General features: G+C 46.7%; 1 protein-coding gene across 1 annotated transcript; it reads right to left on the bottom strand.

Annotated features, from left to right (window-relative positions):
- Positions 1-1153: 1153 nt before the first annotated feature.
- Positions 1154-13485, bottom strand: LOC103274737 (sialic acid-binding Ig-like lectin 8). The gene is made up of 7 exons (XM_008072158.1): positions 13044-13485; positions 12574-12843; positions 12295-12342; positions 11198-11467; positions 10506-10602; positions 10063-10159; positions 1154-1339 (listed from the first exon to the last, which is right to left on the bottom strand). The coding sequence occupies exons 1-7, from the start codon at positions 13483-13485 to the stop codon at positions 1154-1156; spliced, it is 1410 nt and encodes a 469-aa protein (XP_008070349.1).
- Positions 13486-22877: the final 9392 nt, after the last annotated feature.

The following is a 22877-nucleotide window of genomic DNA, read 5'->3' as shown; positions in this document are numbered from 1 at the left end:
ATCCTGGAAGGTGGGGCCTCCTTAGACCCAGGTTTTTGGGGGAATATATAAGACACAGAGTTATCGTGCCCCCCAAAAGCAACTCAGTGATTTACAGAAGATAATCACCCTCCGAGACATAGAACATCACAAGAGAATTTTCAAGTCTCTTTCTTGAGATGAAGGAAATTTCATTCATTTATTTATCCCTTTGCATCCCACTACCTATGGGCTATGCCCCAGTCCCTCTTGAAGGAGCCCCGAGTCTCACTTTAATGTTAATTGTCTTCTTGTTTTTCTATGTAGTTTTCTATGTCATCTGAGCATGCAGCTGTTATTTCCATAAATTTGCACGTGTTTTCCTGAAGACTTTGTACAGGAAAGTTGTACAAATGGAAAATTGTCATTTGTTTCATGACACTCAGCCTCATGGATCTGCCCATCCCATGTTGTCCTCTCACTGTCCATCCCCTAGAGGATGGAGGAGCGGGAGGAGTGATCTCATGAGGAGACCATGATGGGCTAGTTAGGTCCTGGGAGCCATGGAGGGTCTGTGAGCAGAACAGGGAGCTCTGTGTGTCCAAATGATACCTTCTCCTTAGCCTACACAAGGTGCACACACTATGGTGATCCAGGAGGCCCAGAGATCAAAGGAAAAGAGATGAGGTTGAAGAGGTGGGCAGGTCCAGGTGTCGAATGCACCTGACTCTCAGGCTGTGATCACTTCCTGGAAAGATGTGGAACAGCTATTTGCAGGCAAGTGGCACAGACATATCATTTCTGGTCACCTCCAGAGTCAGGGGACATTCCCAGCGGGGTTTTTTTGTCTGGGCACAGGAATCCAATGTGTGCTCAGTCTACACCCTGTACCAGGAGCTCTCACGGGATTTCACTCCTGTAATGCTCACCACAGCCTTCCAGGTAGGGCTTCCTGTTCCTGTTTTATAGAGAAGGAAACTGAGGTACAGAGAGGTAGGAATCTGTCACTTACTAAACAAAGGGGCAAAGTATGCATTCAGATTTGAAGCGCTGTGATTCCCAAGCCAGTGTTCCTTTCAGTGCACTTATGGTGTACTGCTGAAAGGGCTTTTAATTCCACGGGAGTCGGCTTCTGCCTGGCCCTCTGCCTGGAGAGGCCGTGATGCCTCCCCCAGGGCAGAGGCTCGACAGCCTCTCACTTGTGGATCCTGATCTCCGAGTACTCGCTGCCGAGGGCCTCCTGGCCGTGAGGGACCCGAGGTTTCATATCAAAGGTGATGGATGCATACTGGAGTTCTTGGTCCTTTTCAGTGGAGGCCACCACAGCTGGAGAAGACTGGGCTGGGGAGTTGTCCTCCACGTGAGATTCAGTCAGAGGACCCTGAGTGAAGAGAGAGAAAGGGGGGAGGAAGAGATCAGAGCAGAAACACGGAGTTAGGGTAAGTCAGAGAGAGGCCAGGAAGGTCGCCCCTGAGGTCCTTCCTCCATTCATCCCACGTGCATTTTGTTGAAATCTCCTTCATTCATTCTTTCCTTAAATATGTAATACTTTGTGAGAGTGGTACTGTTCTGCTTGGAGATGCCGGACTGGAAGCAGCTGGTGGTCTCCTCTCTCACGGGAGGGACTGAAACAGCGAGGGAGAATTGTTCACGGGTGGACCGTCTGGGAAGCAGCTGAATCCACCAGAGAAGCCCCGGGAGCCTCGAAGCGTGGAGGGGAGCGAGGCCGGCAGCCCGCAGAGCCGGCTCCGGCTGGAGATGCAAGAGGATCCTAACGCGGGGAAGGAGTTTTCCGGAAGAGAAGCCCTGGGCTTCCAGGCCTCTGCCAGGACTTTGCAACCCGAGTCTGGGAAATCTCTCCCCTCTGCCCCCGCCCCGGTCTCCATCAGATGCAGGCGCCCCCTGGTGTCTGGACAGGGCACTGCTCGGGCCCCGTGGAGCCCCGCGGGCTCTTGCTCTGAGCCGTCCAGCCCCGGCTGCCGCCGCCCCGCGGGAAGCCGGGCTGGCGCTTTCGTGCAGCCCCGGGTCAGACACCTCAGCCAGGGAAGAAGAAACGAGCAGACAACATGCCGGCGCCCCCCGCCTCCGCGGCTCCCTGCCAAATGGGGCTCACCTGCTCACAGACAGGTCCCCACCGCCCCCGCCCCGCCCCCGCCTGAACCCTGCAGCCGCGACTTGAATTCCGGGGGTCGCGGATAAGGTCTGCGCCGTTGCAGCCTCCGCCACCACTGCCTCCGCCCCTGCCACAGGCAGGCCAGGGAGGAAACGGGGGAGGTAGGGCATCTCCATGACTCCGTGCCAGCTGGGGCATTTCTGCCTCCCACTGGGCCTCCGGATGGTTCAGCCTCCCCACTCCCGCCTGAAGACTGCCACTCGGAGCTCCGTGAGGGCCCAACTCCCAGAGCTAGCTGTCTGGCCCCTCCCAGATGCCACTGACACTGCCCCCATCTCTATTGCCTGTGGGTCAGGGAGGGGACTAGACAAGGAAGATCACTCTACACAATACACACCACAGTCAATCCACAAGGAAAAGAAGAAAATCTCAGGAAGCCTAATCCCAAGATAGCGAATTCCAAAAAAGGAAAAAAGTCAGCTCTCCCAGATGAGAAGAAATCAGTGTAAGAACTCCAGAAATACCAAACGCCAGAGTAATTCAATTCCTCCAAAAGATCACACCAGCTCCCCAGCAACGGCTCCTAGAATGAAATGTCCACAATGACAGACAGACACAGGATTGAGAATATGGATGGAATAGGAACTCAGTGAGAGACAAGAGAACGCGGAAATCCAAAACAAAGAAGCCAGGAAAATAATCCAAGAATTCAAAGAGAAAACGGTCATAGTAAGAAATAACCAAACCGAACTTCTGGAATTGAAGAATTCACTTCAGGAATTTCAGAATATAGTTGTGAGCCTCGGAGCACAGTAGGCCAGGCAGAAGAAAGAACTTCAGACCTTGAAAACCAATCCTTCAAATCAGCACAGTCAAACAAAAATAAATTTAAAAGATTTGGCAAAAAAATGAACAAAGCCTACACAAACTATGGGATTTTGTAAAGAGGAAAAAAAAAAAACCCATGCAACTAATTGGCATTCCTGAGAGAGAACAGACTGGAAACAACCCAGAAAAAGAATTTGAGAACAATCAAATAAAACTTCTGCAATCTTGTTAGAGAGATCAACATCCAGATACAAGAAATTAGGAGAACTCTTATGAGACAGTATGTGAGGTGACAACCTCCAGGATACATAGTCATTACACTTTTCAAATTCTTAAATGCAGCTTGAAGGAAGGGCCATGACACTCATCTGGGAGACCCATCAGATTATCAGCGAACTTCTCAGCAAAAACCTGAAAAACCAAAGGAGAATGAGGTCCCATTTTTAGCATTATTAAGAGAAGAAATTCCAGACAAGAATTTCTAACCCTGTCAAACAAAGCTTCCTAGGCAAGTATTCACTAAAGAATTCTTCACACCAGACCTGCCCTACAAGAGATGGTTAAGAGAGTTCTGAACATGGAAATAAAGAACAATACCTCTTAATACACAGGCACACATAACTACATGGCCCATGAACCCTTAAGTAACCACAGTCTGAGACTATAAAGCAACTAGCTGGCAACACTATGACAGGAAAAGAAAGCCCACATATCAATAGTAACCTCGAAAATCAATGACTTAAATGCCCCACATAAGAGACATAAAGTGGAAACTGCATACAAATCCAAGACCTATCCTGTTGTTTTCTTCAGAAGACTCATTTCACATCTAACAATATATGATATTAAGGTAAAGGGATAGAAAAAGATTTACCATACAATAGAAAATGGAAAAGGAGCAGGGATCACCATTCTTATATCAGATGAATCAGATTTGAAGCCAGCAATAGTAGAAAAGGACAAGGAAAGGCACTGCATAATGATAAAGGGACAATGAACAAGAAGTCTTAATCATACTAAATATATATGCACCCAACATTGGAGCATCCAGATATATAGAACAATTACGACTAGACCTAAGGGAAGCCTTAGACAGCAACCTTTTAGTAGTAAGGACTTCAACACCACACTAACGTATTTAGACAGAACATCAAGGCAGAAAACGAACAAAGAAATTCAGAACTTAAACACTTGACTAACTGAACATAACAGACATCTCTAGAATACTTCAACCAACAACCACATAACAAGCATTCTTCTATTCTGCACATGGAATATTTTCTAAGATGGACCACAAACTTACACAAAAAAAGTCTTTAAAAATTCCAGAAAATCAAAATTATATCAGGCATATTCTCTAACCACAGCAGAATAAACATAGACATCAATACCAAGAGAAACTCTCATAGTCACACAAATATATAGAAACTAAACAACTTGACTATGAATTACTTTTGGGTAAACACCTAAATCGAGGCCGAAATTAAAAACAAATTCTTTGAAATATATGAAAATGCAGACAAAACCTACCAAACTATCTGAGATGCCACAAAAACAGAGATAAGAGGAAAGTTCATAGCACTAAATGCCCACATCAAGAAAATAGAAAAAAGATCTCAGATAAACAACCTAACATTGCAGCTACAGGGGCTAGAAAAGAAGAACAAACTAAACTCAAAGCTAACAGAAAAAAAATACTCAAAATCAAGTCAGAAGTAAATAAAATTGAAACAGAAAAAAATACAAAGGATCAAGAAATGAAAAGTTGGTTTTTTGAAAGGATAACCAGTGTTGATACAATGCCGGTTAGATAGATAGATAGATGACAGATAGATAGATAGATAGATAGATAGATAGATAGATAGATAGATAGATAGATAGATAATTCAAATATGTACAAATAGAAATGAAAAAGGTGATCCAACAGAAATACAAAAGCTTATCAGAGACTACTATCAGCATTTCTATGCATGAATCTAGAAAACCTAGAGAGAGCAGATAAATTGCTGGAAACATCCAACCTCTTAAGATTGAAACAGGAAGAAATTGTAATCCTGAACCATCCAATAATAAGTCACTCAACTGCATCAGTAAAAAACAAAAACAAAAAAAACTACAAACCAAATAAAGCCTTGGACCAGATGGATTCACAGCTGAATTCTACCAGACAAACAAGGAAGAGCTGATACCAGTCCAAATGAAACCATTCAAAAAAATTGAGGACGAGGCATTCCTCCCTAACTCAATCTATGAAGCAAATGTCAGCCTGATGCCAAAATCTGGCAAAGGCACTACAAAAAAAGAAAACTACTGGTCTATGCGCCCAATGAACATAGATGCCAAAATCCTCAACAAAATGCTAGCAAACTGCATCTAACAGCACATGGGAAAGAGCATTCATCATGATCAAGTGGGCTTTCTATCTGGGATGCAAGGTTGGTTCCACAAATGCAAATCTATGATGGTGTTTCACCACATAAATAGAACTAAATTCAAGCACTGCATGATCATCTCAACAGACACAGAAGAAAACATGTGATAAAATAAAATGTTCCTTCATGATAAAAGTTCTCAACCATCTGGGTTACAAAGGAACATACCTCAAAATAATAAGATTCATCTATAACAAGCTGACAGCCAGGATCATAATGGATGTGCAAGAGTTGAGAGCATTTCCTCTAAGAACTTAAACAAGTACAGGATACCCATTCTCACAACTCCTATTTAAGTAGCATTGAAAGCCCTAGTCCGAGCAGTAAAGCAAGAGAAAGAAAAAAAAAAAAAGAAAGACAAAAACTTAATGATATGCACCATAAGATAATAGAAAAGCAAGAACAAACCAAACCCCAAGTTAGTATAAGGGAAAAATACTAAAAATCAGAAGAGAATGAAATGAAATAAAGACAAAAAAAATACAAAGACTCAATAAAACAAAAAAAATTGGTTTGGGGAAAAAAATAAATAAAATTGATGAACTACTCGCTAAACAAACAAGAAAATAAATTGAATGGGAGAAAATAATTTCAAACTATTTACCTAAGAAGGGACCAAAAACCAGAATATACACGTAACTCAGACAACTCAACAAGAAAGACAATCCCATTTAGAAGCAGACAAATGGAAATAGACTTTTCTAAAAGAAGACACACCGATGGCCAACAGATATATGAAAAAATGCTCCACATCACTCTTCATTGGGGAAATGCAAATCCAAACCACCATAAGATATCATCTTATCCTAATTAGAATGGATATTATCAAACAGACAAAAAATAATAGTTGCTAGTGAAGATGCTGAGAAAAGGAAATGCTTATACATTGTCGTTAGGAATGTAAATTAGTACAGCTATCATGCGAAACAATACCGATATTTCTCAAAATCCTGAAATTAAAATCACTTCATGATCCAGTAATGCCACTTCGGGGTGTTTACCCAAAGGAAAGGAAATTAGTATATCAAAGGGATACCTGCACCCGCATGTTTATGGTATCATTATTTACAAAGATATGTGGTCATGCTTAATTTTTATCAACAGATAATAGATTAAATATGTGGTATATATACACAATAGAACACTATTTAGCATTAAAAAAATGAAATCCTATCATTTGCAGCAACATGGATGGAATGAGAGGTCATTATGTTAAGGGAAATAACCCAGGTACAGAAAGTCAAATATCAGGTGTTGTCACTTATATGTGGAAGCTACAGAGTTGATCTCAGGAAGGTAGACTAGAATGACAGTTACCAGTGACTGGGAGGTTTTGTTTTTTTCTGTTTTTGCGGGGGAGAGGGTGGTGGGATGAAGAGTCTAGTTAATGGTCACACACATACAGTTAGCAAGAAGGAATAGTTCTAATGTTGTATAGAAAAGCAAGGTGATTTCAGTTAACCACAATGTATTGACTATTTCAAAATAGCTAGGAGAGGGGTCTTGGGATGTCCTCAACACATAGAAATGATACATACTCTAATTTAGGGATACCCTGAAAATTCTGACGTGATTACACATTCGACGTGTAACAAAATATGGCATGTACCCATAACATGAACAAATAATATGTATCCATTTAAAAGTAAAAAGAGAATCAATACATAATCCAGCAATTCTGCCACTGGTATATATCCAAGAAGATTAAGAGCCAGATCAGGAAAAGATGATTTGCATACCCATGTTAACTGCAGCATTATTTAAAATAACCAAAAGGTGGAGACCACCCAAATGTCCACCAATGGCTACACAGATAGGGAAAATGTGGTGCAAAGGGATACAACGGGAGTCATTCACCCTTTAAATGAAGGAAAACCTGTCACACATGACAACATGGATGAAACTTGAGGACATAGGTTCAGTGGCAAAAGGCAGTCACAAGATGACAGACACTGTGATTTCGCTTCTGTGAGGTATCTAGGATCATCAAATTCATCAAAACAAAAAATAGAATGGTGATTGCCAGGGTCTAGGGGGACAGAAGGGGAAATGGGGAGCTGCTCAATGGATACAGAGTTTCAGTTTTGCAAGAAGAGTAGGTTCTAGAGTGTCTTGCACAATATATACTTAACGATGGCTAAGATGTCACACATTTTTTCTTACCCAGATAGATAGGTGAATGAATAGATAGATGATAGATGATGGATAAATAGATACATGATAGATTAGATAGACAGATGGGTGATAGAGAGAATAGGTAGAGAGATGATAGTTAGAGCTAGAGACAGATGATGGATGATAGAGAGATAGAATAAGTAGGTAGATGATAGATAGATAGAGATAAAGATAGATAGATGATAGAGATAGAATGATAGATGATAGAGATAGAGATAGATACAGATGGATAGACAATAGATAGAGGATAGAGAGATAGAATAGGTAGATAAATGGTAGATAAATATTAAATAATAGATAGAGGTAGATAGTTGAAAGATAGATATATAGATAGATACAGAATGATAGATAGATGATAGATATATAGATAGATATGATACAGAGAATAGATAGGTAGTTGATAGAGACAGAGATAGAAAAATAGATAGATGGTAGAGACAGAAATAGAATAGGGAGATAGAAAGAAAGAAAGAAGATAGAAAGAAAGAAATTAGATAGATAGATGGATAGATAGATAGATAGATAGATAGATAGATAGATAGATAGATAGATAGATAGATAGATAGAAATAGGATAGATAGATAAAAATAAATCCACTGGCTACTCCTCAGTGCTTCCTATTTTCTGAACTCTGCATATTTCCAAATTGCATTTCTGTGTTTACACTGTATTTGTTTATTTATTGTCTGGTCGGTTATTTGGTCCATTAGTTTGGACACAACCCTCATCTAGAATAAAACCTCATGAGCCCTAGATTTCTAATGTTTCCACAGGTGGGTCCCCAACATCTACAGTGTTCATCTCTTGCGAGGTACGCATACTTTTCCTGAATGAATTAATGAATGAAAGGGCGAATGTTTACTCAGCTGCTTTAAACCCTTCCAACAGACTTCCAGGCACACTCTGAATCCAGTCGATAAATGGCGAGTGTGGTGTTACCCTGGAGCATGAAGCATAAACAAGAATGAAGGTGGAGGAGTGGAGCGAGAAGAGCATTTGAGGAGGGAGGAACAGCCCATGCAGGGAGCCAGAGGCACAAACAACCTTGTTCTGGTAGTGACAGTGAAGGGTGCAGCGTGGACGGACACAGAGGAAGTATCAAAAGCAGCAGGAGGAAGGGCAGAGACTGGGGTGAGGAATGCGAGGACCTCGTAGAGAGCACAAAGTTAACCAAGGGTGTGAAATCTCATTAATTGCTATGAATAATATGCTCATGTCGTATTTTAAAAATCAAAATTAATGCAAAAAATCCACAGAGAACAAAAAAATTTTTAAACCCAGATTAGTGACAATGTTCTGCTGAGATAAATAGAGTCGGGGGTGGGGGGCAATATGTCCCTATTTATATGTTTTTATGTTTTGTAAAAGGTCAGTTTTTTCCAGAACATTAAAATAATTGAAATACTACTGATGAATTAAAAAATGATATGAATGAAAACATTTAAGTTTACAATTTCTAGGTATACTCAAAGCAAATTTATTATCATCTGTATTCTTGGATCTATAACAAGCAAAGCAGAGATCATATTTTCAAAATGTCCTTTTTTATTTCTCTGATTTTCGACTGAAAATGCTGCCCTGCTTGACAATTTCTCTTGACTAAGTCATGATCTTAGATAATTCCTAACTTTAGATTACTGATCCTGCCATTATTTAAAATTTTGATATTTTCACATCATTAACTTTTCATTAATTTTAGTTATTAAAAATATCGTGCATTGAAATATTGTCTAAGTTACTAATATTTTCGACACCCCCACACATTTTGCACCTGAGGCAAGAGCCTCAGTTACCTCACCCTGACTCCCATCCCACTGGAGAGGCAGGCACTTAAGACACCAGAATGTGCAGGGCCACGGGCTGAGGAGTTTGGGATTTTCACTCTAGGTCAGGGATTATCAAGCTACAGCCCTTGGGTCGAGTCCCACCCACTGCCTGATTTTGTGAATAAAGTTTTATTGGAACACAGACCAACACCTCATTTCCACAGGATCCAGGGCTGCCTTCCTGCTACAACAGCAGAGCTGAGTAGCCACAACAAAGACTGCACAGTCCAGAAAGCCAAAGCTTTTACTCTCTGGCTCTACAGAAAAGGGTTTTCATCCTCTGACCAGGACAGTGTGGGGTGGGGAACAGCCATCCAGAGGCAGAGGAACTGGACAATGATGGCTTCTGGAAGGTCCCCCCAGGTGGGAAAGGAGAGGCGAAAGGCAGGGAGGTGAGGAGATCCCAGGGGAAGATCCCGAAGCCTCAGCGACAAGTGGGTTGGGGAAAAGTGGGGGGTGATGCTGTAGATCTTAAGGGGGAAACAGACAAGATGTGGTGAACCTGGACTATAGACAAGAAAGGGAGGAGAGAAAGGAGGGGACTCCTCCACTGTGCCTGGTATGGGGCAGTTGTCATCTTGCTGTCAGCAAATGGGGAATCCTGGAGAGAAGGCAGCTTGTGGGGAGGAGGAGAGATGCTTTAGCCATGCCTAACTGAGCAATCCTGGGGGCCATCGTGTGGGAGGTGTCCAGGCTGGAGGCTGGATGTGGAGACACCCACGACACTCACCTGAGAGGCTGAGCCCCTGACAGCAACTGCATCCTTCATGCCTGCAGCCCCCTTGCCCGCTGCTGGCCTTGCCGACTTCCTCCTGTGTGACCTCACTCTGAGTGAGAGACCAGAGACCCTTTCAGTCTGGCTGGATTGGGGTGCAGTGGGTAGACTGACACCACCCCCCATTTCCTATTAAGGGTCTGGAAAAGGGACCAAGAGGGGAGACAGGTGAGAACACAGGCTCCTCCTCCTGGACTTGGGACCCAAGGTTCACACCGACTGGGTCCCAAGTCCCACAACCAGGGGCCCTTGAGACATTCTCACTGCGTCTGTGACCCGTTTCCTGTGCTTGCTTCAAACTCTTGGCCCATCTGGGTTCTTCCAGCTCTGACCCAGGGACTCTGCTCCTGACCCACCCTCCCATAGGACTCTCCTCCCTCCACAAGGTCAATGCTTACATGATGAAGATGAGACAGAAGGAAAGGAAGACCAGGGCGACGACTCCAGCTCCCACGAGAGCCCTCAGCATCACTCCAGACACAGGTGACACTCCCCCTGTGGGTGGACAGGAGCTGTTAGGGGGCTCACCCCAAGACCAGGTCTCTTCCCCTCCTGCTTTCTGGGAGGCCCTGGACTTCTGTCTCCCCCCCCAAACATAGAGAACAGGGTGAGAGAGAGGAGGGGACGAGGTGAGGCCAGTGAGGCATGAGAGCTGGGGGCTCCTATCTCTACTTTCAGATTTGGTCTTGTTTCACGGTGGAGATACTTTACAATTTTAATTTATAAAAGATCATGAATCACAATATTATTTCATTAACTCCCTGAGTTGTTTTATGTTTGACTTTTAAAGTTTGGTGCCCAAAGCGAGTGTCTCACATTTCTCTCCCTCAAAGTCCTGCAAAGCAAGGACCTTGTCTCCTTGACACACCTGACCAGGCCCCAGCCCCTCCCCTTCAAGACCCCCCTCCTCCCTCATCCTCTCATACCCCTGGCCCAGCAGGAAAAGGACAGGGATGCTCTAGGTCCAGTGAACATCCAGGCCTCACAGCTGAGCACAGACCAGACCTGAGCTCCCCTCTGATGTCCGGGGGCTGCTGGGTGGATGGTGAGGGTGGCAGGTGTGTTCTCTCCCCAGCCCCTCCCCTGACACCACTGCACTCACTTGGTAGGGAAAAGCTCAGAGAGAAGTGCTGGGAGCCCAGATGGCTCTGAGCTCGGCAGGTATATTCTCCTTCATCCCCAAGGTGCACACGAGGCAGCTCCAGCACCCCAGCACTCGAGGACTGTGATGGGTTCTGGGTCAGGTTACCCAGGATCCAGCTCAGACTGGCAGGGGGATTGCTCTTGACAGTACAGACCAGGCGCAGAGACTGGCCTTCTAGGACTGAGAGAGATGAGCCATTTCTCAGGTCTCTGGCTGCTGTCGAGAAAGAGACAGAGGGTCAGATGGTCAGAGAGACAGAGAGAAGGAAGAAATATACAGAAATGAGATAAGAAGGCAGACACACAGACATAGTCTGAAGGGCAGGAAACACACACTATCACCACTCACTGCTGGGTACGTCAATCTGTTCACCTTTCAGGAGAACAATTTGGCCACATCACTCAAAATTATAACAAACAAAAGACATAACCCTACTGTACTTTTAGGAATTAGTTCCACTGACTTAGACATTCCATGTGAAAGGAGATACGAGATAACTCATTACAGTGTTTCTGTGGTGGGATAAACTTAGTGCCATGATGTCCCCTTAGAAGATGCCACAAACAGCCTCTGAGATCCTTCTGGTGAACACACCAAGGCTCAGAGCAGCCTGGATGGACACAGGTGGATTCTGGGGAGGGGGATGGGCATCTGGGGACAGACTCTGCAGTGCATTTTGGATTTTAGCCCATGTGACTCCTTCACATGCCCAGAAGGATTTAGATCAGAACTCTTGGGAGAAATAAAAGCCAAGCCAACAGGCAAGATCGGGAGATGGATGATGAGGCTCTCGAGGCTGGTCCTGCTGTGTGAATATGACCCTGTCCTTGCTGTAGGCCGAGGAGATTACGTGTGAAGGAGTCTGAGGGGAGTGAAGGGTGGATGTGGCAGGTGCTCAGGGGACCACAGAGACTGAAGATGGGGAGGGGTCTTGTGTTCACCCATAAGGGCTCTCTGGTGACCAAGTTAGTCTAGGATGAGAAGGTGCCCTCCCCTGAGCTCAAGGCCATGCTCCCCCACACAAGGATGGGGCTCTATCCTACCTGTGTCATCTCCTTGGTAGACAGTCACCGTCAAGTTCTGAGGAGCGTCTTAAAGACATGACAGAAAGACATGACAGAACTACATCAATGTGTGGGGGGTGGGCACTGGCCCTCTCTCCCAGGAGCTGCATAGTCAGGGAAGGTGGAGCCAGTGTCCTCCTGACGAACTCTCCGAGCCCGGATTCTGGGACCCAGTAGCCCATGTCCAGCCATAACCCCCAAACCACTGCCCTCAGGGACCCCCCCAACAGGGATCTTGGCATCTTGACCCAAACTCACATGACACGTTGAGATGGACAGTCCTTGTGGTCACATTGACCCCAGGCAAGGTCACCTGACAGGTGAGGTTGGTACCATGATCCTGGGGCTTCGGGATGAGGGTGAGCACAGAGGAGGCAGCACTGGCAGGGCGAAGGGGAGACACAGAGGCTCCTGTCCAGGAGATTTTGGGGGGTGTCCCCTGCTCACAGGCCCAGGGCACAGAGCAGGTCAGGTTCCTGGGTTGTCCGGACTCCAGGATCTCCGGGATGAGGATATTGGGAGTCAGGGCTGTTGAGGAGAGGGGGACATGCAGGATCAGGCGAGAGAATCTGAGGTGGGACCTGGAGAAATTCAGACTCTGGTCCAGCTCCTCCCCTGAGCCCGACCCACTTCACCCCAAGCCTCTCCCAGCAAAGAGGTCCCATTCCAACCCTGCCTAGTGGCCCCGCGACTTTCCTCTGTGGCCACTCCTGGAGCCTGAGCCTTACCCGTCACTCGCAAAGAGACCTGGTCAGGTTTGTAATTCTTATATGGGCTGTAGGCCCATTTTACATTTCCTCTCTCCACCCGAAAGAAGTATGTCCCCTCATCCGTCCTCCTGGCGTCTCTGATGCTCAGGGAGCAGTTGTTGACCTGAGGGTCCCCCACGAGGCGGAATCGGCCCTGGGTCTCCTCCTGCACTTCTCGAGATAGGTTGTTTGTGGCCACTGGAGCATCAAAGTATACACTGGCCCCTTCCCGGAACCAGTAGCCATAAGCTGGGTCAGAGTCAGTCCAGCCATTATGGGGGTAGGAGAAGGAGCAGGGCACAGAGACACACAGGCCCTCCTGCACCGTCACTGACGTCTGCACACTCAGCGTGAAGCCATCCCCATAGCCTCTCTTCATCCCCTCCGTCCCCCAGAGCAGAGGCAGCAGCAGCAGCAGCATGTCGGGGTGGGAGGTGCCGGGGCTGCTGGGGAAAGTCTATTTCTCAGGGTTCTTCTCTCAGGAACTAAGAGCTCAAGACTCAGCGGAGGCCCCACAGGAAACTGGGGGCGAGGCCAGAGCAGTGACCTCCTCAGTTGAGGAACTTCACTCCCACATGCTATCAAGGCCAGGTCAGTCCTTGGAGATCAACTGTCTCCCACCTCACGTCCACTCCAGGAACCCATATAGGATGAGACACTCACCCAAATTCACACCCCGTGCAGGGCCTGACCTGCATCTCCTTCCTCCCTGTCGGCGTCCTTCCTATGGGATGACATTTTCTGCAAGTGAAAATAGGTCCCATCTGGCCAGACCCCTGGGACTCCTAGGCCTGCTGAAGGTGAGAGTCAGGAGGGATGGGGCCCAAGTGGGGCAACAGGCAACCTCTGCTCTCTCCCCCAATGTCCATGAAGTGGGCATCCCCTTTACACAAGGTCAACCCACCAGCCCTGTATGCTGTCCCCAAGGAGTCACCATCCAGTGGGAGATAAGTCTCCTGACATCTAATCTCCCACCACAGGAACTTCAGTGGGGGGCACACAGTCAGGGTGGGGGCTCATCCCTAAGTTGGAGGCTGGAGGTTGGGTCTCAGGAGGACTGAGCAGGGGTCACAGGGCTGTGGAGCTGAAGGTTCCATGTATCAACAATCACCAAGGACAACAGAGAAACCTGGTCACAGGAGGCTTGGGAACTTAAGGCTTTGAATATCATGCAGTGGGATATGAAGGGACAAAATTCACAGGGAAGGGGCAGGTTTTGAAAAGGTGGGCATTTCTGTCTCTTTACAGCTCTCTGGTCACCAGGTGGGATTTCTTTCCCACTGTCAAGTCACTAAGACACACGTCCCCTGGTCACTCTAGAGCATGATGGTTCTGCCGATCCCAGGGCTTTGCTCCTACAGGTTCTTTCCCAGGAGTCCAGAAGCCCAGGTAGACAGGAGACATGGAACAAGGACACCAGCTTTGGGGCTGTCCCCTCAGGTATCAGGATTTCATGGGAGGAGAAACATGCCTCTGAATTCAGCAGATTTTTTAAACTGTGTGGCTAAGCTGGGAAGGCAGGATGCTAGGAGGTGGGGCCTCCTTAGACCCACATCAGGTTTTCTTGAACCTTTTGCTGGATTAATAGAAGCTATCAGGATTAAAGGGCCCCAAAAAAATATACCTGGAGGAACAATAGTCATTCTACCAAAAAGATACCTGGACATGCAGGTTTGTTGCTGCTCTATTCACAATAGCAAAAATATGGAACCAACCTTGCTGCCCATCAAAGCTGGACTGGATTTTTTAAAAGTGGTACATTTACACAATGGAATATTATGCAGCCATAAAGAAGGACAAACATATGGACTTCGTAGCGACTTGGATGGATTTAGAGTTGATCACACTCAGTGATCTATCACAGAAACAAAGAATACAGTACCATATGTTCTCACTCATAAGTGGCCCTTGAACAATTATCATAATACTATAAGAAAGGAATTGGCAGTAGTGGGAAACTGCCAAGGGAGGAGGGGTGGGATTGCAGTTGAGGGAAACTGCCAGGGGAGGAAGGGGCACACCTTATCAACAAGGGTCCTGCATAATGAACATTCGTATACCTAAACCTGAATTGTCCCTCACATCCTTAAAATCGAGAAAAAAATAAAGTGCCCCCAAAAGAACAGCTCAGTGATTTACACAAGTGAACAGTATTCAAAAAATACAACCTTGCATGTACTTTGTTCCCTTTCCTAGGGGACACACTCCAATTCCCCTAAGGAGTCCCCAGCCTCACTTTCTTTTTTAATGTTATATTTTATTTTAAAGATGTGGGGTACAGTTCAGGATCAGGTAGATAAGTGGTCATTGTACAAGTAAACTTTGGGCCTCCTCTTGGACCCCACTTCACCTGATTTGGGATCAGGTACCCTTACTGATGTTATGTGCCCTCCACCCTACCCTCCCCAGCAGCATCCTGCTACTGCCAATCCCTTTCTTGCAGTATTATGATAAATGTTCAGGGTTCACTTATAAGTGAGAACATGTGGCATTCAGTTCTTTGTGTCTGTGATAGATCACTGAGTATGATAGACTCCAAATCCATCCAAGTTGCTGCAAGGTCCATAAGTTTGTCCTTCTTGATGACTGCATAACATTCCTTCGTGTATATGTACCACATTTTCAAAATTCAATCCACTTTCAGTGGGTTGCACGGTTTGTTCCATAATTTTGCTGTTGTGAATAATGCTGCAATAAACATGCGTGTGCAGTTATCTTTTTTATAGAATGACCTGAGTTCCTTCAACTATATTCCCAGAAAGGGGATTGCTGTGTCCTGTGGAAGGTCGATTTTTAGGTCTTTTAGGAATTGCCACACTGTTTTCCACAGAGATTGTACTAGCTTACATGCCCGCCAACAGTGTAGACAGGTTCTCTTTTCCCTGCATTTTCTCCAGCATCTGTGGTTTTTGCATTATTGATGACGGCCATCTTGACTGGAGTTGGGTGATATCTCAGTGTGGTTTTAATTTGCACTTCTTTGATGATTAGTGTGGCTGAGCATTTTTCATGTATCTGTTGGCATCTTTTGAGAAGTGTCTATTTATATGTTTTGCTCGTTTTTAATAGGACAGTTTGTTTTTTTTCCTTTGGCACCTTTGAGTTCCATGTAGATCCTGGATGTAGGCCTTTATCAGATATGCAGTTGGCAAATATTTTTCCCCATCTACAGGCTGTCTTCTTGCTCTGTTGATGGTTTCTTTTGCTTTGCAGAAGATTTTCAGTTTGATGAGGTCCCACTTGTCTATCTTACCTCAAATGCAGCATCACATTAATGCTCTCTGCCTCCCTGCTTTTCAGTTATCATTTGAGAACGCTGCCTTGAATTCTGTGGCCTCCTGGGGCCCCCATCCTTGCACAATACCTCTCTTACAGTAGGGGAACTTGCTGTATCTCAATGGTCAGAAGGGCTGGGCCATGGCTCCTCAGTGTGCTGGGGTTCCTGGTTTGCAGAGAAAACAGAAAAATGGGAAGGGGAGACACAGAAGGGCCACAGAGAAGCTAACTGTGTGCAAAAGAGGAACTGCTTACCCAATTATCACCTGGGAAAGTTAGAGTCCCTCTAGCCCCCTTTCCCAATTTGCAGAAGAAGACACGAAGTTTCAGAGTGGCAAGTGCCATGATCTAATTGTGTGAGTCATAAGATGAAATTCTAACCCCCAGGGTGACAGTATTAGGACTTGGAGTCTTTAGGATGTGACTGGGTCATGATGGTGAAGCCCTCGTGGAATTTGTCCCTTATAAGACAGACCTGAGGGAGCGTGTGTCCTCTTTCACCACATGAGGACAGGAGAAGGAGCTATCTGTGAGGAAGGAGGCTCTCACCAGACACTGAATCAGCCCGTACATTGATCTTGGTCTTCCCCACCTTTCTATGTGTCTTGTTATCACAGCCTGAGTGGACTGAGATGGCAGGTGACTTCCCCCAACCACACAAGCGCCCTGTCTCATGCTCTGGGGGCTGCCCAGGGGCCACGTCATCTCTCTTGTCTATGCAGGATCGACAGGGCTGGAGAGGGGAGGATTGTTTTGATTTTAGAAGGAAGAACTGTCAAATCTCTGATAGATGAGAGAAGACACTTCATGCATTCATTCACTCACCATCCAGGTGTCTAGAATCCTTGCTGTGCCTCAAGGTGTCCAGCAATGATGAGAAGGACAGACCCAGCCTTGTTGCCTTTGAGGAGAGCAACATCTGGCTGGGAGACAGACAAGTCACCTGACCTTCCCAAGGCCAGAGGGCAGGTGGCTGTGGTGGGGGAGACACAGACTGAGGATGAGGTATTGCTCTTCTGGAGTGGAAAGGGAGTTCTCAGGAGGGAGCGGACGAGTGGACGTGGTTGGGATTAGGCAGTCACAGGATGTAGATTCCCAGAATCCTGGAATTCCTGACTCGAGGACTGTGCTCCAATCCCTCTCACCCTCCCATGATACCGCAGACCCTCAGCAGCTTCTGAGTTCTGCCCTCTGTATGTGACCACCCACCTCTGCCCAGGCAGGCCCAGGCACTGTCCACAGGGGATGCTCCCTCTGCCGGGGACAGACTCTGACTCCTGAGAATACCCAGGCAAGAGTGGTGGCGCTTTCTGTGGTGCTGATGCAGAGTTAAGCCCTGACGTTGTAGATGACTGCAGCTCTGCAGAGGGGACTGATCACACAGAGCAGGGGCTCCAGGTTGGAGTGAGATGGTCACCATGTTAGATGTGCTGGGAGATCCCAGTTCCATCTGGGAAGAGGCATTCGGGAGAAATATTGGCTTCTGTTTCTCCTCCTTGTCTTTCTCTTCAACTTCAAGGATAGCCTATCAACACTATCACAGAAACAAAAAACGGAATACTGCAAGTTCTCACTCATAAGCAGGCCCTGACCATTGGACACCTGAGCATTCAGGTGGGAACAACAGCGCCAGACACTGCTGTAAGAGGGAGGGAGGATAGATAAGGGGCACACATTCTCCAGTGGGTACCAGGTCCACTACCCTCCAGGTTTCTGCGAGGCCTTAGGGCCCCATGCAATCTGCACTGTCCTCCCCACTACTCTCTCTTCCTGCCTCCCTCTACCTCAGATTTGGGCCTGTGGGCATGTCCATTATGCCCAAGCCGGCTGCTGCCTCTGAGCCCTGACTCCTGTTCCCTTTCCCTCCTCCTGGGAGACTTTTTTCTGAGGCAGACACAGAGCTGCTTCCTCACCTCTTCTACGTCTTTACCCAGACATCATCTCCTCCACTAGACCCAGAAACTCTCCCCTATCTGTCACAACCTCCTTTCCCTGCATGACTTTTCTCCAAACACAGATGACTACCCCACAGGCTCTCTTTTCAATTATTTTTTTCTTCTGGTTTCTGGAATGACAGCATCTTGACAGAGACATCTTTTACTTTCTGCTTTAATCTTGGCAAGATATATGTAACATAAAATTTGCCATCTTAACACCCTAAAGTGGCAGTAAGCACTTTCCCATTGTTTGTGCAGCTCTCACCTCACCACTGTCCATCCCCAGAACTTACGCATCAGCACAAACAGAAACTCTGCCCCTGCTGTACAATCACCCCTATTGCTCCCAACTCCAGCCCTGGGCCACATTTTGTTTTTTGTCCTGATGAACTTGCCTATTCTAGGTAGGTCACATAGGCAGGGTCACCTTCTATTTGTTGTTTTGTGTCTGACTTCCTTCACTTTGCCTATTGTTTCAAGGTACAATCATGCTGTAATATGGATGAGAATTCCATTTATTCCTTTTCAGGATGAAGAATTCCCATTTTACAGATGTAGAGCCTTTTTTCTGTCTCTTCATCAGTCCACGGACACTTGGGTCTTGTCCACCTTTCAACTCCTGAAAATAATGCAGATGGACAGTGGTGTATACCTACCTACTTAAGTCCAGGTCTTTCAGGTCTTTTGGGAAAATATCCAAGAGTTGAATAGCTGGGTCACATGGTGGTTCAATGCTTAACTTTTAAAAGAACACCACTTTATTTTTTTAATTTTTTTATTTTTAACTTTTAAATTTTCTATTTTAAAGACGTGGGGCACAATTCAGGGTTAGGTATACAAATGTTCATTATGCAGGTACCCTTGTTGATGAGGTGTGCCCCACCTCCCCTGGCAGTTTCCCTCAACTGCCAGCCCAAACCCACCTCCCCAGGCAGTTTCCCACTACTGCCAGTTCCTTTCTCATAGAATTATGATAATTTTTCAAGGAGCACCAATGAGTGAGAACCTGTGGTACTCTGTTCTTTTTTTCTGCGATAGATCACTGTACATGAAAGACTCTAAATCCATCCAAGTTGCTGCAAAGCCCATATGTTTGTCCTTCTTTATGGCTGCATAATACTCCATTGGGAATATGTACCACATTTTTTTACCCAGTCCAGTTTCGATGGACAGCACGACTGGTTCCATGTTTTTGCTATTGTGAATAGTGCTGCAATAAACATGTATATGCAGGAACAGATTCAGATCCAGAGACAGATGAGAGAACTCAGCCTGTGTTGATGTGTCCAGAGTGGAGTGAGCAAGAGCCCAGGGCTCAGATCTCTGTACAGGGTCATGAAGATCCTTCTTTTCCCCAAAGGACTCTGCTTGGAGGATTCAGGCCAAGAAATCACAGAGGAAGGGACTCAGGCTCACATAACCCCAAGGTAGGATGTCAGTTCAGACCAATATTTCACACCCTGTGCATTGGAACAATCATGGACAGTCAAAAGAAGGTCACGTGGCATATTGGAAATGTATTTACAATTCATGTTTCTGGTAAACGGTGATTTCTCAAACTGAAAAGAACTTCCAAGAATAAATGTCAAAAAGCCAAGTCACTCAGGAAAGTTGAGCAAAGACTATGAACAAGCAATTCACCGAATAAGAGAAATACCAACGGCTCCTTTTCATAGAAATGTGCACAATATCATTCATGAGAAGAGAAACGTTCATGAAAACGACGTGAAGATTCCAATTTTTACCTGATATTGGAAAACATCAAACTGTCTCACCCCAACTCAGTTGTAAGGCTGGGAAGACACTCACACGTCAACCTCCCTTTTGGGATGGAAACTCATCCATCTTCCACGGAAATCAACGTGTCCGCATCTCTCCAGACTGGAAAGAATAAGGACCCAGCTCTTCTCCATTCAGGCCACTAATCCCCTAACTCCACACATATTTATGAAAATAGACACAAGACAATTCACTGCAGTGTCTATTGGCAGAACACAATTAATGTCCTGACTCTCCATGAGGAGTTGTCCACAGAATCAGGATCCATCTGTTCCATGGACACCACACCCTGGAGGAAGGTGAGGACAGTCTGTCCTACTGATATCAATTGATGATGAGGTCCTTCAAGTGAACACACCAAGGCTCACAGCAGTTGACTATTGGGGCCAATTCTGGGGAGTGGGATGAGCACCTGGGGACAGATTCTCCTGTGCATTTTGGATTTTAGCCCAAGTGACTCTATCACCTGTCTAGAAGGACTTAGGTCAGACCTTTTGGGAAAAATAAAAGTAAAGGCAGGGGGGGTGTTCAAGAGACAAAAGATGAGTCCCTCGAAGCCGTTCTTGTGTGAATGTCCCTCTGTTCTTGCTGTGGGCTGAGGGCGGCGTAGGTGGAGGAGGATGAGGGGAGTGAGGGATGAATGGGGCAGATGCTCAGGGGCCATGGGAGCTGAAGGTGGGGAGGGGCCCTGGGTTCATCCACAGGGATCTCTGCTGACCAGGTGAGTTCAGGATGAGGAGGGGCTCCTGCCCTAACTGAAAGCCCTGCTCCTCCACCCAGTGAGGGGGCTACATCTTACCTGTGCCATCTCCTAGGAAGATAGTCACTGTCAAGTTCTGAGAGGCATTTAGACAGAAAGACATAGTAGATGTGCATCAGTGTGGGGGGTGGTGACCACTGATCCTCTCTCCTGAGAGCAGCACAGATGGGGAAGGGGTAGACAACAACCTCCTGAGCCCCAGATTACAGGTCCTGGCACCCAGTGTCTAGCCCTGACTCCCATCCCCAGCCTTGAATCCAGGTCCCAGTCTCTGTGTCCAGCCCTGATTCCCATCCCACTGCCCTCAAGACCCCCCATCAGCGGCCTGGGCATCCTTTCCCAGCTCTCACAGGACATGTTGAGATGGATGGTACAAGTCACCCTCTCATGGACCCAAGCAAGGTCACCTGACAGGTGATGCTGGTGCCATGGTCCTGAGGCTGCAGGATGAGGATAAGCACCGAGAAGTGAGTGCTGGTGGGGGGCAAGGGAGACACGGAGGCCTCCATCCAGGAAATTGTGGGGTGCATCTCCTACTCACAGACCCAGGGCACAGAGCAGGTCAGGTTTCTGGGATGGCCGATCTCCAGGGTTCCCGAGCTGAGAATGTCAAGTGTGTGAGTCAGCACTGGTAAGGAGGGGGGACACTCAGGATCAGGAGGGAGTGCTCAAGGTGAGACTCTACAAAGCTCAGGCTCTGGTCCAGATCCTTCCCTAAGCCTGAAACACTTCACCTTAGCCCCCACCTGGGATAGGGGTCCCATCCCAACTCTGCTCTGTGTCCCAGGACCTTCCCCTGTGGTCGCTCCTGGAGCACGTGCCTTATCTGTCACATTCACAGCTGGTCAGGTTTATAGTTCCCTTCTGGGCTGTGATACCATTCCATTTTTCCTCTCTCCACCCCAAAGAAGTATGTCCCCTGGTCCCTCCTTCTGTTATCTCTGATGCTTGGGGTGCAGTTATTGGTCCACAGGTCTCTGAGGAAGTGGAATCAGCCCCGGGTCTCCTCCTGCACTTTTTGAGCTGGGCTATTCATGGCCACTGGATTAGTATACATTAGTCCCTTCCTGGGACCCATGGCCATACACTGGGCCAGAGTCGTTCCAGGCTTCCTAAGGGAAGGAGAAGGAGCAGCACACAGAGATACACAGGCCTTCCTGCAGAGTCACCGATCCAAGCACTCTCAGCATGTAACCACCTTCATACTGTCCCTGTCCCTCCATAACCTCTGTCTCCCAGATCACAGGAAGCAGCAGCAGCAGCATGTCTGGAGTGGGAGGTGCCAGGGCTGCTGGGGAAAGTCTGTTTCTCAGGGTTTTTCTCTGAGGAACTAAGAGCTCAAGATGCAGAGGAGTCCACATGGGGTCAAGGCCAGAACAGTGACCAACCTCCTCAGAGGAGGAACTTCACAAACAGCCTATGTCACGGTCCAGGTCAGCCCTTGGAGATCAACTCTCCCCCACCCCACATCCACTCCTGGCTAGAGAGTGTGTGAGACTCACCAAAATTCACACCCAATGTAGGGCTTGACCGCCATCTCCTGTCTCCCTGTCGATGCTCTTACTCTGGGATGACATTTTCTGTAAGGTGAAAATAGGTCCCATCTGGCTCGACTCTTGCAGCTCCCATGTGACTTTCAACATCTATGGAGGTAAGACCGGCTAAATGTGGGAGTCAGGAGAGATGGGGCCCAGGTGGCGTGACAGGCAGTCTCTCCTGTCTCAGCAACCATGAGGTGGACATCCCCTCTCTGCACAAGGAGGTCAACACACCAGACCTGGATAGTGTCTCAAAGGATTACTGTCCAGTAATCCTGACGTCTCATCTCCCATGACAGGAGCTTCAGTGTAGAACGTAGAGGCAGAGTGGGGGGCTCTCCCCTAGGTTGGAAGTTAGGTCTCAGGAGGACTGAGCAGGGGAAAAGGGCTGTGGAACTGAGGGTTCCATGGGTCAACACATGCCAAAGACATCTGGGATTCCTGCTCGCAGAAACCCTGGGAACTTAAGGTTGTGTCTTTTGTGCAGTGGTATTTGGAAAGGAAGAAAGTCATCTTAAAAAGG

Source organism: Carlito syrichta, unplaced genomic scaffold (genome assembly GCF_000164805.1).
Source record: "Carlito syrichta isolate Samal-C Ts95f unplaced genomic scaffold, Tarsius_syrichta-2.0.1 Scaffold314869, whole genome shotgun sequence".
NCBI classification, from domain to species: domain Eukaryota; kingdom Metazoa; phylum Chordata; class Mammalia; order Primates; family Tarsiidae; genus Carlito; species Carlito syrichta.
The sequence above is the reverse complement of the archived record's forward strand: the minus strand, read 5'-3'. Positions and strand labels throughout refer to the sequence as shown.

Bases quoted from the DNA above. Each gene is read 5' to 3' on its own strand.
- LOC103274737 (XM_008072158.1), bottom strand. From the start codon at position 13,485: ATGCTGCTGCTGCTGCTGCCTCTGCTCTGGGGGACGGAGGGGATGAAG. The intron at 10,603-11,197 runs GTGTCAGGGGAG...GTCCACCCACAG, and splicing joins CCTACCAAGTGAGTGCAGTG to GGGGAGTGTCACCTGTGTCT. The intron at 10,160-10,505 runs GTAAGCATTGAC...TCTCTCACTCAG, and splicing joins TTCTGTCTCATCTTCATCAT to AGTGAGGTCACACAGGAGGA.